Genomic DNA, 13,849 nt, shown 5'->3' on the forward strand with positions numbered 1-13,849 from the left:
TTTCCCTTTTAGATAGGCTATTTTTGCAGTCTCAAACACAACTCATTAAATTATAGGAATCAATGGTCAGAATTTCCCAATGCTCATTCTGAGTTAGGGAAAGCACCAATCAATTCCTGAACAGTTGTGTTTACCAAATAGTGCAAAATGAAGAAAAGCTTCCAAAGCCTAGTAATAAATAGAATCATTACTTTGTTATAATTTCCATAAGACATAAGGAGAAAGTAAAAAGGAGAATGATTCTTAAGAGCTATTCTGAATCTCTACCTTCTTGAACTCTTTTAGCCCAAAACAAAGGTACAATATTTTATGGCTTTAAGACCAAAATAGCTAATATTAACATTACATTTCTAAGTACCTTTCTACTGACAAAGTTATTTTCCCCCTTAAAAAAGAATTTGCTTTGGGCTTCCCTGGTGGCGCAGTGGTTGGGAGTCCACCTGCCAATGTGGGGGATGCAGGTTCGTGCCCCGGTCCAGGAGGATCCCACATGCCGTGGAGCGGCTGGGCCTGTGGGCCATGACCGCTGGGCCTGCGCGTCCGGAGCCTGTGCTCCGCAACGGAAGAGGCCATGGCGGTGAGGCCCGCATGATAGATTTGATCAAGAGAATTATCTGGTTGAGTTTGAAATCTAGAAATAATTATAAAATGAAAATAGGGCTATTTACTAAGGATCGCAGGGAGGAATTTTTCTAGATAATTGAATCTAGGAAGAAGTACAGTGAAGAAATATACGTGTTACAACTGCTCTTAAAGCCAGGGTCTTAAGCACCATGATTATCCTGTGAAAGATACAGGAAAAGAGCAGTGAAGGTACTGAAGTGAAAGAGCAGCAAGGCAGAAGAGGAAAAACTGGGTTATATCCTAGAGAAACTGGTTTAGAAAGGAAGCAGAGGGAAGCAAAAGTGTCAGAATAATGGATAGCAAAGAATTTTTGTCTACTATCAATTGCTTTTCCTCATATATAAAGAAACTAGTTACCTAATGACATATTTCTTTAAGTCCACATTTTAAATAGTTTGTAGAAACCATTTTTTCCCCTTCATGAGTACTCACAGTCTAAGTTTCCTCAACAACAAAATATTTAGCATCCTGAAAAAACTGTAGAAAACTGGCAAATATTAAAAAATCATATTTTATCAAACCATCTGTTTACCTAGTATAGAAGTTCTGCCACTTGCTGGTGATTCTACCTCTTGTATGGCACTAAGTTCATGTTGGTTCAAGTCCAATCCACCTTTAACTTTTGCTACAGGTGGTTTTGAGGATTTCCCACCCAGTTCTTTGTCCTGATGCTCCCCTATCAAGTCAAAGACAAAGTTAGGCACAATACAAATCTGTTAACGAAACAAACTTCTTCAACCGGCAAGTTGCAGGAGGTTAAAATAAAGAATCATCATCAGGATAATCAGTACAATAAAATGCAATTATCTTACCACTTTGCTGGGCATTACTATCTTCTGAAAGGAGCTGATTATCATCACAGTTTCTCCTGCCTGCAGTACCAATGTTTTCCTGATTGTCTTTGGCTAGATCTTGGAGATGAACAAGGCATTCTCTGAGCTTCTTAGCTTCAAAATCATTTTTAACTGTGGGCTTACTTGTCTGAAAAAGTAGACAGACGAGGGTGGGGATGACAAAATGAAGATCATGTGAAGAAGTCATTAGATTTATATCTCCCTTCTTCAGTTAGAACATCAACCACAGGAACAGCTCCATCAACCACATTATTACAATTTTATCTATAGATAAAAAAATGAGAAGTACTTCTAATATTGAAAGGGTAATAATTCCATTGAAAAGTACAACCAGTCACAGCCTCGGACCTTACATACAGCCTCCACTGCACCTTTCAATAAGAGATTATACTTGAGTATCCCTCTCTGCTTTTCTTTTCCCATTCCTTTTCCTTAAAATGACCAGTAAATCCCCAGAACTCAAGTTCTCATGAACGCAACTCAAGCTTCTCCTGAGCATCAAAGGATTGTAGAATTCTGTTTAGGCTAACTCATAAATTTAGGAAGTGGCCTTTTAAAATAAAATGGATACATTCATATATAGGAGAATATACTGTCTCCCATATAGAGAAGCTATGAATAGTCATCTGAGTGACCACATCAGAGTCCTCTCAACAATTCAGGCACAAGCAGCTGGTCCGGCGGTCCATCAGCCTAAAATCGCACCACTTTTATAACAGATGTTAATATTGTCACTTATGGAAAAAGATGGTACTGATTTTGATTCTACACAAATGTCAACAAAGTGCTATACAGAAAGCACAAAGTCTGCCATTTGCCTAAGACAAATTCTGCTAACTAGTTATTTTACAATTTAATCATCATGTGGTAAGCTCAAAATCCTTCATAACAAAACTTCAAAAGGCAACCTACATTTTCCATGATGTTTGAGTTTGGTTGTATCAAACCAGTGGCTGAAATTAGTTGGGCTTCAAATAACTATCAACTTCATAAACGCCATGCAAGGTGGATCAATTTTTACCTTTTAATTTCCACGTTGTTTAAGGTAGAAAATTAAAGCACAGTTAAGGTCAAACCACTTATTCTCAGTAACTAAGAACTTATTTTGACCTAGGATTGAAACAAGTATTTAGCTTGGCCGAGTAGGGTTTATTGTCGATGTTTAATTCTTAGATATTCAAGATTAATACATACCTGACTGTCTTTAAAGAAATCCTTCAAGGTCTCCTGATGTTTCTGAATGTGCTGCTGCAATGCTGTTTGTCTCTGTACAAGCAATTCTTCTTGGGCTTTTTGGCCATAATGCAGAACTTCTTTTTGTAGCTCCATCTGCTTCTGAAGTCCCAAATTATCTTGCTGATGAGCTAAGAGAGGTTGTGAAAAACTCAAAAATCTATCTTGAAGTCTTGGGCTCATAGAAGCACTTGAAGGAGCTGCATGTTCATTCTTGGCTGAATACAATTCACAAACGTTTTTAGATTTTACTTCAGCAAAAGGTAGTGGAATAAATGAATGCTCTCTTTCCTTGGGTAGAAACACAGAGGGAACGGGCTGTTCAGAAGAGTCACCTTCAATCAGCTCTGCTTGCTTGTTTAAAAGCAGTTCTTCCTGAGCTTTTTCATTAAAACGCAGCACTTCTCTCTGTAAGCCCAACTGTGCTGACACGTGATCTTGCTGAGGCAGAAAAGCCTGGGCTAAACTCAAAAGCCTATCCTGAGACCTTCGAATCTCAGGATGACTTGAGGAAACAGTATTGTCACTTCTGGTTGGAAGAGATTTTTGGATTCTTTCAGAGTCAGCAACAGGCAGTGCTATGTGGGATAAGGATGAAGAGGTGCTGGTCTGCTCAGGTGAGACCCTTTTCTCCAATTTACTTAGTCTTTGCAAAAGCAATTCTTCTCGGACTTCCTGTCTAGAATGAGTGGCTTTCCTCTGTATGTCTAACTGCTCTTGAAGTGCCTTCAAATCACCATGGAGAGGTTGGATAAAATGCTCAGATGACTTTTCCTCAAATTTATATTGTCTGGGCAAAACCAACTCTTTCTGGGTTTTCTCGCTACATGGAAGGGGACCTGTCTGTGTATACACGTGTTCCTGTTGAAATGTAATCGGATAATCTTGTTGAGGTAAAACAGGCTGTGGTAAACCCAAAAGCCTATCAGGCAACCTTGGTATCTCAGAATGACGTGGGGAGACTATATTATCATCCTTAGTTGAACAAGGTTCTTGGATTCTACCAGCTTCACTAAGAGGTAATGGAGCAAAAGGACGCTGTACAACTAGGGGCAGGAAGGAAGAGGTGCCAACCTGCTCGGGAGATATTCTTCCCTTCCACTCATACTGTTTAGGCAGAAGTAATTCTTGCTGAGCTTCCTGTCTAGACTGAATGATGGCTTCCCTCTGTGTAGCTAACTGTTCTTGAAGTGCCTTCAAATTATCTTGTTGAGGCTGGATAAGCTGTGATATCTTCAAAAGTCTATCCTGCAATTCTGGGATCTGAAAATGGCTTGAAGGAATTCTACTCTCACTCTCTGCTGAAAGAGGTTCCCGGGTTGTAAGAGATTCAGCAGAAGGCAATGAAGGGAAAGAAAGCTGTTCTAACTGGGGTGTGAAGGAGGGGCCAGTTTGTTCAAAAGATACATTCCCTTGGGTCTTCTGGCTAAACTGAAGGGCCTCCTCTTCTGTGTCTAACCATTCTTGGTGTCCTTCCAAATTATCTTGTAGAGGTTGTATATGTCGAGAAAACGCCAGAAGTCTTTCTTGAAATCTTGGGATCTTCCAATGGCTTAAGGGAACTGTACTGTCACTCCTGAATGACATATAGTCCTGGAATTTTTCAGATTCAGCTCCCTGAGACAGAGATAAAGAGGTGCCAGTCTGTTCAGAAGGAATTTTTTTTTCTAATTCACTTTGTTTGTGTACAAATTCCTGAGTTTCTTGTTTAGCACCAAGTATTACCCTCTGAATGTGCGACTGACCTTCGAGTGTTGTTAGATTTTCCTGCTGTGGCAGGCTATGCTGTGGAAAACTAAGAGGCTCATCCTGAAATGCTGGCATTACCAAATGACTTGAGGGAGTAACACTCTCCTTCTCAGAGAAATAAAAGTTCTGAATTCTTCTAGGCTCAGTTTTAGAAGAAGCTTGTGAAGCAACTGAACGTTGAGTGACCACTGGCAGGAATGAAGAACTCATCTGCACAGACTCAGAGTCTTCCAAATCCCTTTGTCTACGTAAAAGTAATTCTGCCTGGGCTTCATGCCTGGCCTGAAGAGCATCCCTCTGTGCAGTCAGCTGTTCTTGAAGCAACTTCAAACTATCATGCAAAGGGTGGAACTGCTGTAGGAAACTTGAAGACCCATCCTGAAATTTTGGGATTTCAGATTGGATTGAGAGAATTTCCTTCTCACTCTTAGATGAATACTGGTCCTGGATTTTTCCAGATTGAGTACCAGCAGAAGGTAGTGAAGTAAATGTATGCTGAGCTCCTTGAGATGGGACAGAAGGGGGCTCAGTCTGTTCAGTCCATACTCTTCCATCCAATTCACTCTGTTTATGTACACATAATACTTCCTGGGCTTCCCGTCTAGCCTGAAAGCGGTCCCTCTGAATATTTAACTGTTCTTGGAGAAATTTAAAATTAAGCCTATCCTGAAGTTGTGGGACCCCAGGATGGCCTGAGGAAACTGTAGTCTCTTTCTTGGTTGGAGAAGATTCCTGGATTCTCCCTGACTCAGCTTTGGCAGAAGGCAGTGAAGCAAACGAATCCAGAGGTACCAATGGAAGGAATACAGAAAGGCCAGTTTGCCCTTCCAATTCTTTCTGTTTGCACAAAAGCAATTGTTCCTGAGCTTCCTGTCTTAACCGAAGAACTTCTTTCTGTAGGTCTAACTGTTTTTGGAGAGCCTTCAAATTACTTTGCTGGGCTATGATATTCTCTGAGAATGGCAAAGACTTATCCTGCGTTTGGCCAACTACAGAATGGCTTACAGAAACTACACTTTTGCTCCCAGTTGAAAAGCATTCCTGGATTTTTCCAGACTCAACTTTAGTAGGCAGAGAACTAAAAGAATGCTCAGCTACCAATGGTAGGAATGAAGAAGGTTCAATTAACTTAGACGATATACTTTCGTTGTTCTCTGAGAACATTTGCTGGGAGTCTAAAGTTTGAAAAGTTGTTGCCCCAGATGTTTCAGCTCTTTCTCTAGCATCCTGTACTATCAGTGGCTTATCATGTGACAAAGCCCTTGAAAGTGTATGAGAGTCTTTAGGGACCAATTTATAGTCTCTCTGTTGTGTTTCAGTCTGTAAGAGTTGCTTTGGCTGTTCCTGTGATTCCAAAGCTTGCTCGGCTAAAATATCTGAAGTAACTAATGTTTTGGTTGTTTCTACCTGTCTTTGTGGAAAGCGATGTTGTCTTGGAACCTGAAAATCTTGCTCTAATTTGGAGATCTGTACGGGTTGCATAGGTTGTTTGTTAGGACTCAACTTGGGTCTCTGACCTTGATCCTCATGTTCTGATATAACAGCGGGTCTTTCAGATTTCTGTGGTGGTACTGATGTAACAGAACCAGGTATCAATGGTGCAGCTGACATGGATAGGTACTTTCCTTTTAACATAGTCTGATAGTCGAGTAATCGTTTCCTGGCTGTTTCAACAGACTGTTTGTGAAGCCTACCCAAAACAAACAAGCATTATTCTTTTTGATTAAAAAAAATGCCGCACATTCTTAAGTGTTTATACATTAAATTCAATCTAGGGGTGGCCATAATCAAGGCAGAAATGGAACAATGTTATTAACATTGCTCTTTGAGAAATCTACATGCCATAGTTCTAAAGGGAATCCTGATAAGACCTTTATGTAAACCAAATAATAAATCCTGAAAATGTAGCCACACACTATCACATATAAATTGTACCCTAGATAATACCTGTTTTGCTGTAACAGCTGTTGTTGATAGTTATAAATCATCTGCCTGTGATTATCTTCATCAGAACTTATGGTGCATGATGCTGGTGCAGTGCCAACCTAATAAAAGATGAAGATACTAACTAAAAGGCAAATCCAGAAATAAGTACTAAAGTACTTTACATAAACTGATGTTCTATAATTGTAAACTTCCATATAGCTTTATTTTTCATAAAAAAGACTGGCATTTCCATTGCTAAGAAATGAAGTAATCTACCACTCTCCTTTAGTGCCAAGCCCAAGAGCTCAACATACACATTACATACAAGTCATGGTCACATATATTAGCACCCTCTAGAAACTGAAAGATGAAAGTCATTAGGTTTGTATAAAGTTATTTTTACATATTCATTATTTTTTAAAAAAATTATCAAATACAAATTAGAAATGCACTTTACTTTTCTGAATGCTAAGATTGCCCACACTTCTTTATCCCCCAACAATCTATGTAGGGATTAGATTTCCTGCATCATACCCCAGTCTGTTGAGTTTTTTTTCTTTTTTCTTCTTCCAGCTGAGCTCTGAAGCAATCAGTTTCTAATGTTAATTTCTGTCGTTCAATTTGTTCAAGTAATTCCAACTGTTTTTGCTTTTGTTCTTCTAATTCCATTATCTAAATAACAAAAATACTATTGATTTATTAACAACAAACTCATGCCAAAGAAAAGTTTATATGCATTACAATGAAAAGAAACAGGTCTCATCACCAAGAGCACCAATTATCCAAGAAGAAAGTGGTGATGTTTTATCTGTTATTGCCACTGCCAGAGGGAGGACGGAAGCAAGAGACAGGAAAAGGGGAAAGGAGGAAAAGGAAGAGAAGTAAAAATAAACATATTAACTATTTCTATTTCCTGGGAGCACAGGGAAACCTTGATCACCACTGAAGCATCACCTCCAGAGAAGTAGCAAATTCTGTGTTCACATCTTTAATTTTACCTTGTTCTCAGTAAGAATAATGCCTAAGAAATTAAATATCGAGAATGCTCACAACACTTTGATTTCTTAGGCATACTCATAAAAGCGTGCAGTTATCTACAAGCTAAATAAAAGAACAGTGAGCAACATTCAGTCCTTACTGTCAGGCATTAAAGAGATGGAAAATAATGGCAGAGTGATGACAAATAAACTCAAAATTATACCAACACATACACTAAATCCAAGAACTAAAAACATGTGTTAAAGTAACTGTAAGATTCCTGAGGACAGGGACTGGTCTGTCTGGTTGCCTGTTAAATCCAACACCTAGTAGTCCTTGAAACATATATAAGAAACATATACTGAATAAACAGAAAAGGGAATGTATGTGAAGTTTTATTAGGAGAAGTACGTCTACTAGAGATAATGAAGAATGATCTTGTTTTCAAAATTAAAAATGTCTCAATATGATATTACCTATTCTTAATCAGGCAATAGTGGCTATAGCTTAGTTCCTATCTTCATCTTCCTTTCCTTCACTCATAGGAGCCACGGAATTTAAACCATTTACAGTTTTGTAGTAACTCTAGAACTGCACTATCAATATAGTAGTCACTAGCTACATGTGACTATTAAAATTTACATCAACCCAAAACAAATAAAATTTAAAATTCAGTTTCTCAGTTGCACTACTCATACTTCAAGTATTCAACAGCCCATGTAGGTAGGAGCTACCATACTGAACATAGATATGGAACATTTCCATTACTGTAGAAAATCTATTGGACAATACTGCTTTAGAGTATTGATTAGAAAGCATTTATCTGAGACTTTAAAAATACTGGCTCATAGAACTGTCATCCCTCAGCTGCATTTTTATAAAAACTATGACTATAAACTGACTGGCTTAGTAACTATTAGCCTCTTTCGAGGTAATCTGTGTTAAGAAAATCTTTCATTAAAGTAGAAGGGACAAATATTACAGTTACGGAAGTTGAATTTAAAATTTTTCTTTGAAATACAGTTTTTCAAAAAAACTTTTGGGATTACAAAGCCCAGATCAATGTTTAATATTATGACAGGGACTCATTTATTCAACAAGTATTTATTGAGTACCTACTATGTATAAAGCATTGTACAAGAAACTATGTAGGATAAATTGACTTTTTAAAAAAGACATTCTCGGACTTCCCTGGTGGTCCAGTGGCTAAGACTCCATGCTTCCACTACAGGCGGCACAGGTCGATCCCTGGTCGGGGAAGTTCCACATGCCCATGGTGAGGCAAAAAAAAAAGACAGTCTCCGCCTTTAAAAAACTGATAAATTTTATAGGGAAGATAAGATACATACCAGAGTATAAAATACAAAGCAGAATGCAATAGGGTCAAATGAGTAGTACAAGTAAAGATGAAGTACCTTCTATCAAATGAATGTGTAAGACAAGGCAGAAGAAATGGTATCAAAAGTAGCCAGATGTTAAGACAAATTTCACCAGTCAAATAAAACTATAGTACATAGGGGAAGAAAGAAACCTTTAAAAATAAAAATTTCAGGGACTTCCCTGGTGGTCCAGTGGTTAAGACTCTGCATTCCCAATGCAGGGGGCCTGAGTTCGATCCCTGGTTAGGGAACTAAGATCCCACTTACCTCAACAAAGCCTGAACACTGCAACTACTGAGCCTGCGCACTCTAGGACCTGCTCACCACAACTAGAGAAGCCCATGCGCCGCAACAAGGACCCAGTGCAGCCAAAATAAAAAAATAAAAATTTCAAATTACCTGTTTCTGCCTTGCTGCCATTCTAATTCTGGCTGCTTCTTCCTGAGGATGAAGTAGAACTGAACTCTGAGCTACTGCTGTGATAGGCTGAGTCTCTTTCATTTCTAAGAGAATCCCCAAAGCAATAATTAGTTTCAATAATTTAGAATTTGATACCACTGTAATGTCTTTTGTTCATTACATGTAATTTTATTAGGAAAAAGATGTGAAGAATCAAGCAAGTTTAATTTGAGAATATGATAAAAGAAATACCTTGTTCCTTTTCAGAGTCTGTATTGAATGAAAGTGGTTTATCTTCACTAGTAAGTGGTCCAGAGTCAACTGTTAGCGTGTCACTTTCAACATCTGTAATAGATACATCATCATGAACATATTTTCACTGTCAAACTTAAATCTGACAAATGTAACAAAAATCTACATTCAGATTAACATCGGTCCACCTGAATGTCTTATTTAGTTAAGATCCAGCCACCTTCCAGAGACCACATATTTTATCCAATAAATTCTAGCCTAATACAAAAAGACCTAAGACTAAAATTATAAACAAAAAAGAAAAAACGAAGAACTGACTTAAAAGGTAGGCTGACAGTGTTTCAAACACAATGGGAAAGCATAAAAAGAGCAGAGTGAGCAAGGCACCAACGTGTAAAGAGAGAAGAAATTTAAGTGTATCTTTGACATACTTAGGTATTAGGATTTTTATTATTTGTGAATCCAGAGCAGAGAAGGAAGTTAAAGCAGTACACTTTGATCACATCAGGGTAGCCAGAAACTGAACGGAGCATTCAGTCACCTCATTCGTTCAGCACCTACTTATGTGCTGTATGCACATCTACCATGGTCAACAAGAAAAGGCCTCAAAGGAGGTAGGTGGGGGACAGAACATTATACAATTATCCTAGAAAAAATTGTAAAATTAGAAACGGTGCTAAGTACTATATAAGAAAAAAGGGGGGTTACACAATAGAGTATTTCAGAGGAGTCTGAATTAGACTAGGAACTCAGATGAGATTTCTCTTAGGAAATGGCATTTAAGTGGACAGTTGAAAGGTAAGGAGGAATCAAGCAGGTAAAGATTGTGGGGATGTACAGGAGACCTTTCCAGACAGATCAGCAGGTATTAAGACCCTGTGAGGAGTGAAAAACTTGGCTCAGACAAGGAGAAGAATGAAGCCAGATGAGGCTTGAGAAAGCCTACTCACACAGGGCCTTTTCCAAAATAACTTGGCTATGGATTAAAGATGAAAGTGTTCCTTTGTATTAAATGCCAACACCATACTCTCTCTCCTTCTTCTCACTCCCTTTTACTGCCTTTGCTGCTTGCCCCTTCTCTAGCCATCTTCTAAATGATGCAGTCCCTTCAGATGGTCTTATAAGCCCTTTTCTCACTGAATTCTTTCCCCTAAAGAATTCTTCCATGCCCATGTGCTTGAATATCATATGTATATCTGACTTCCAAACTTACCTCTCTTTGCTTTAGGCTAGTCAATTAATTCAACAAATATTAACTGAGCACCTTTTATGTATAAGGCACTAGTCTAGGCTCTGGGGATACAGCAATGAACAAAATCAAGCCCTATATTCCAGGACTGGAGGGTGAGGAAGGTGGAGAGGGGTAGGTGTCAAGACAAGAAGCAAATAAGCAAGAAAGTAAATTTATGGTCCAACAGATGATAAGAGCTATGGAGTAGAGGTGATAGGGAGTGAAGACTGTGGGGGTGGGAGAAGGCATAGAAGTTTGCTGTTTTACATAGAGTGGTTTGAGAAGGCGTTATTGAGAAAGCAGTATCTGAGCAAATATCTGAAGGCAGTGAGACAGTGAACCATAAAAATATCCAAGAGCATTCCTCCCTCCCCCAACCAAGACCAGCACTTGCAAAGACCAAATGATTCGTATCTGCTGTGTTGGAAAAATAGCCAGGAAGCCAGTGTCTACGGTGCAGTGAGGGGGGAGAAAATGAAGTCAGAGAGAGAAGTAGTGGGGAGGGGTGTGTGCACAGATCATGTAAAGCTTTGATGCCACTGTAAGCAAAATGGTTTTCCTGAGGGAAATGGGTAGTTGTTGGAGGGCTTCTCCCAGAGGAATGATAAGCTGATATGTTTTAACAGGATGTCTCTGGAAACAGATTATTGCAGGAAGGTGCAAAAGCTGTGGATAGAAGACCAGTTAGGAGGCCACCAGTTAATACAGGCAAGAATCTACACTAGAGAATGAACATCACTTAAACTAGGATAGTAGGTGGTGAGAAACAGTTGGACTCTGGATATATTTTGAGGGTAGGACCGACAGGATTTGATGATGGATTGGATGTAGGATATAGAAGAGCAGAACCAGAATGGCAAGGTTTTTGGCTTAAGCAAGAGAATTTTTTGCCACTTACTGAAATATGTAAGATGATATATATATATATATATATATATATATATAATTCTACTACACTTAAAGTGCTCTGGAAGGAGATTCACTAAGGTTTCTAACATTTATTGCCTTTAAGTGGCAGCACTATGGGCTTTAAAATATTTTCTTCCTTTTGACCTCTATTCTTCGGTTTTTCAGAAATGAGCATATTTTTGAACAACTTAGAAAGGGTTTATGTGCTATAAAATGAGATGACTGGAGAGAACTACCTTGTTTCTGCCCAGAGGATAATGTTCTGTCTTCACTCACAGCTGCTCCTGATTCAACTGTCAGGGCTTTACTTTCAGTTTCACTAACAGTTGTAATCATTTCGCTTTCATCCTCAGACATGGATTTAATTGTCCAGAGAGACTTTTGGTTTCGGATCTTATTTAATAATTTTTTAAAAAGAATTTTTGAAGGAATCTGGTGGGTCTTCATTGCCAAGGGAACTAAAAGAAAAGAAAAGAAAAGAAAATTTATTCAGCATCTGTTACAAACCAGGTAAATTATTCTATCTTTATACTTAGTTACTATAACAACCACTGGTTAAAACAAAAGCACAACTTTATTTTCCTCAATATTTAAAATTTAACACAATTTTATAACCAGGAATAATTATTTCAACTTAAATTTAAATAAGGACACCAAAATTCAACTATAGTTCACCCTTGAACAACATACACTTGAACTGCACAGGTCCACTTATTTGAGGAGTTTTTTCAATAAATACATACTACAGGACTGCATGATCCAGGGTTGGTTGAATCTGCAGATGTGGAACATTGGATACAGAGGGCCGACTCTAAGTTATATGTAGAGTTTTCGACTGCATGGAGGGTCGGCGCCCCTAACCCCTTGCTGTTCATGGGTCAACTGCATTTTTCAACAGTAGGCAGCAACATAAATTTCAAGCATAAAAATGTATCAGGAAGATGTTTATTCTGCTTGCTAAATGAGGACAGAATGCATATCTCTTAATCTGTAAGACTAGCATTCAAAATATGTGCTGTAAGGTTCCCAAGAAAATAAAAGATTCTACAGAGGCCAGAAATGAAGTTTCAAGGGGAATTCACGGCAATTGAGCCCTAAACCCATCTTCTGAAGTTTATGCCAAACCACAGGAAGCTTACACTTTGTTTGGACAGCAGTGTGGGCACAGGAGACAGGGATAAAGCTTAGAGCCCTCACCCAAGGAGTCTAAGAGGAGACCCACATAAAATTGGAACCCCAAGGACTACCTATCCACAGTATAGGGTGAAGATGAAAAGAAAGCCAGAGTGGTTTTGAACAAAGGCGATACTCATAGGTATGGGGAGAAAAGAAGTCAAAAGGAAGAGGACTTGGTCTCTAAAAAGACGTGGAGTAAGAGACACCTTTATCTTTTTAGAGGTACCTCTCATGTCTCTGGCTTGGATTACTGCAGACTGTGATATCATCACTAACGTGAGGAAGGCAGGAAGACAAGGTTTCAGTAGGCAAGAGAAGATGATAAATTTATTGTCAGACACCAAGTTCTAAGTACCTGTGCAACAGCCAAGCGAAAAAATTCAGAATGGTGGAGATAGAGATGAAGTTTAGAAGAGAGACCAAAGTTTGTGCTGATCATCATTATACATGAAGTGCCTAGCAGTAATTAATACGGTAGGATTTCTGGTGATTTGATCAAAGTCTTAAAAAAAACAAATGCTGACCTTTCAAATGAATTCAAAATTGATCTAACTTAAATAACCTAGAAATCTTTAGACTATATGTACATATAAATAAAATAACATTCCTCCTATGTATATGAAAAGGATCTTTAGTGATGGAAATCTGAAGTTTCCTCCTCCCATCACTCCCATGAGTATTAGTTACTGTTTGCACTTAGAACAGACCAGACTTTCCTAAGTGTTGGCAAATGATTAGCATTTTTTCCCTATGAAATACTGCAATAGTCAACTCAGAAGTTTTTACCGTCTGCTTCACTAGAATGTACTGTTTCAGCTTCTGTCACTGGAATGTTTTCAGTCTCCCCTGAAATTTCTTGTTCCATTGAAAGGTCCAGTTCTTCATCTTGGATCTGATCAGTCACAGTGGGCAGAGGCTCTGGTTCAAGGTGCAAAATCAGGTTTCCTTTCACCTCTCAATAAAGAAATACAGAGAAATGTTTCCATTCCAAAATGACTAAGAACTTGAGCATAAAATTTTAAAGACCATCAGAGTTTAAAGTCTAAAATATGAGAGCCTCTTTCAAACTGAGAACTCATTTCAAAATAAAAACTGCTTCAAGACAAATGTATTTTCCCACCAAAACGTTTCAAAGCATT

The 13,849-nt window shown here is 38.4% G+C and overlaps 1 protein-coding gene across 12 annotated transcripts in view; it reads right to left on the minus strand.

Annotated features, from left to right (window-relative positions):
- CEP295 (centrosomal protein 295) overlaps window positions 1–13,849 on the minus strand; it is a 47,040-nt gene that overhangs the window by 13,276 nt on the left and 19,915 nt on the right. For 11 of the 12 annotated variants that reach the window (XR_003001252.1, XM_024731292.1, XM_024731291.1 and 8 more), the window contains 9 exons: window positions 13,497–13,664; window positions 11,771–11,992; window positions 9,395–9,487; window positions 9,143–9,246; window positions 6,921–7,058; window positions 6,408–6,505; window positions 2,673–6,150; window positions 1,437–1,605; window positions 1,157–1,300 (listed from right to left, as the gene is read on the minus strand). Coding sequence is in view for 11 of the 12 variants with exons in the window: in XM_024731292.1 (XP_024587060.1) it covers window positions 1,157–1,300; window positions 1,437–1,605; window positions 2,673–6,150; window positions 6,408–6,505; window positions 6,921–7,058; window positions 9,143–9,246; window positions 9,395–9,487; window positions 11,771–11,992; window positions 13,497–13,664 (4,614 nt within the window). In the remaining variant the exon portion in view is untranslated. Of the gene's footprint in view, window positions 1–1,156; window positions 1,301–1,436; window positions 1,606–2,672; window positions 6,151–6,407; window positions 6,506–6,920; window positions 7,075–9,142; window positions 9,247–9,394; window positions 9,488–11,770; window positions 11,993–13,496; window positions 13,665–13,849 lie in introns of those variants that run through there. The other variant, XM_024731297.1, reaches the window with a different exon arrangement.

Source organism: Neophocaena asiaeorientalis, unplaced genomic scaffold (assembly GCF_003031525.2).
Source record: "Neophocaena asiaeorientalis asiaeorientalis breed wild unplaced genomic scaffold, Neophocaena_asiaeorientalis_V1.1 scaffold143, whole genome shotgun sequence".
NCBI classification, from domain to species: domain Eukaryota; kingdom Metazoa; phylum Chordata; class Mammalia; order Artiodactyla; family Phocoenidae; genus Neophocaena; species Neophocaena asiaeorientalis.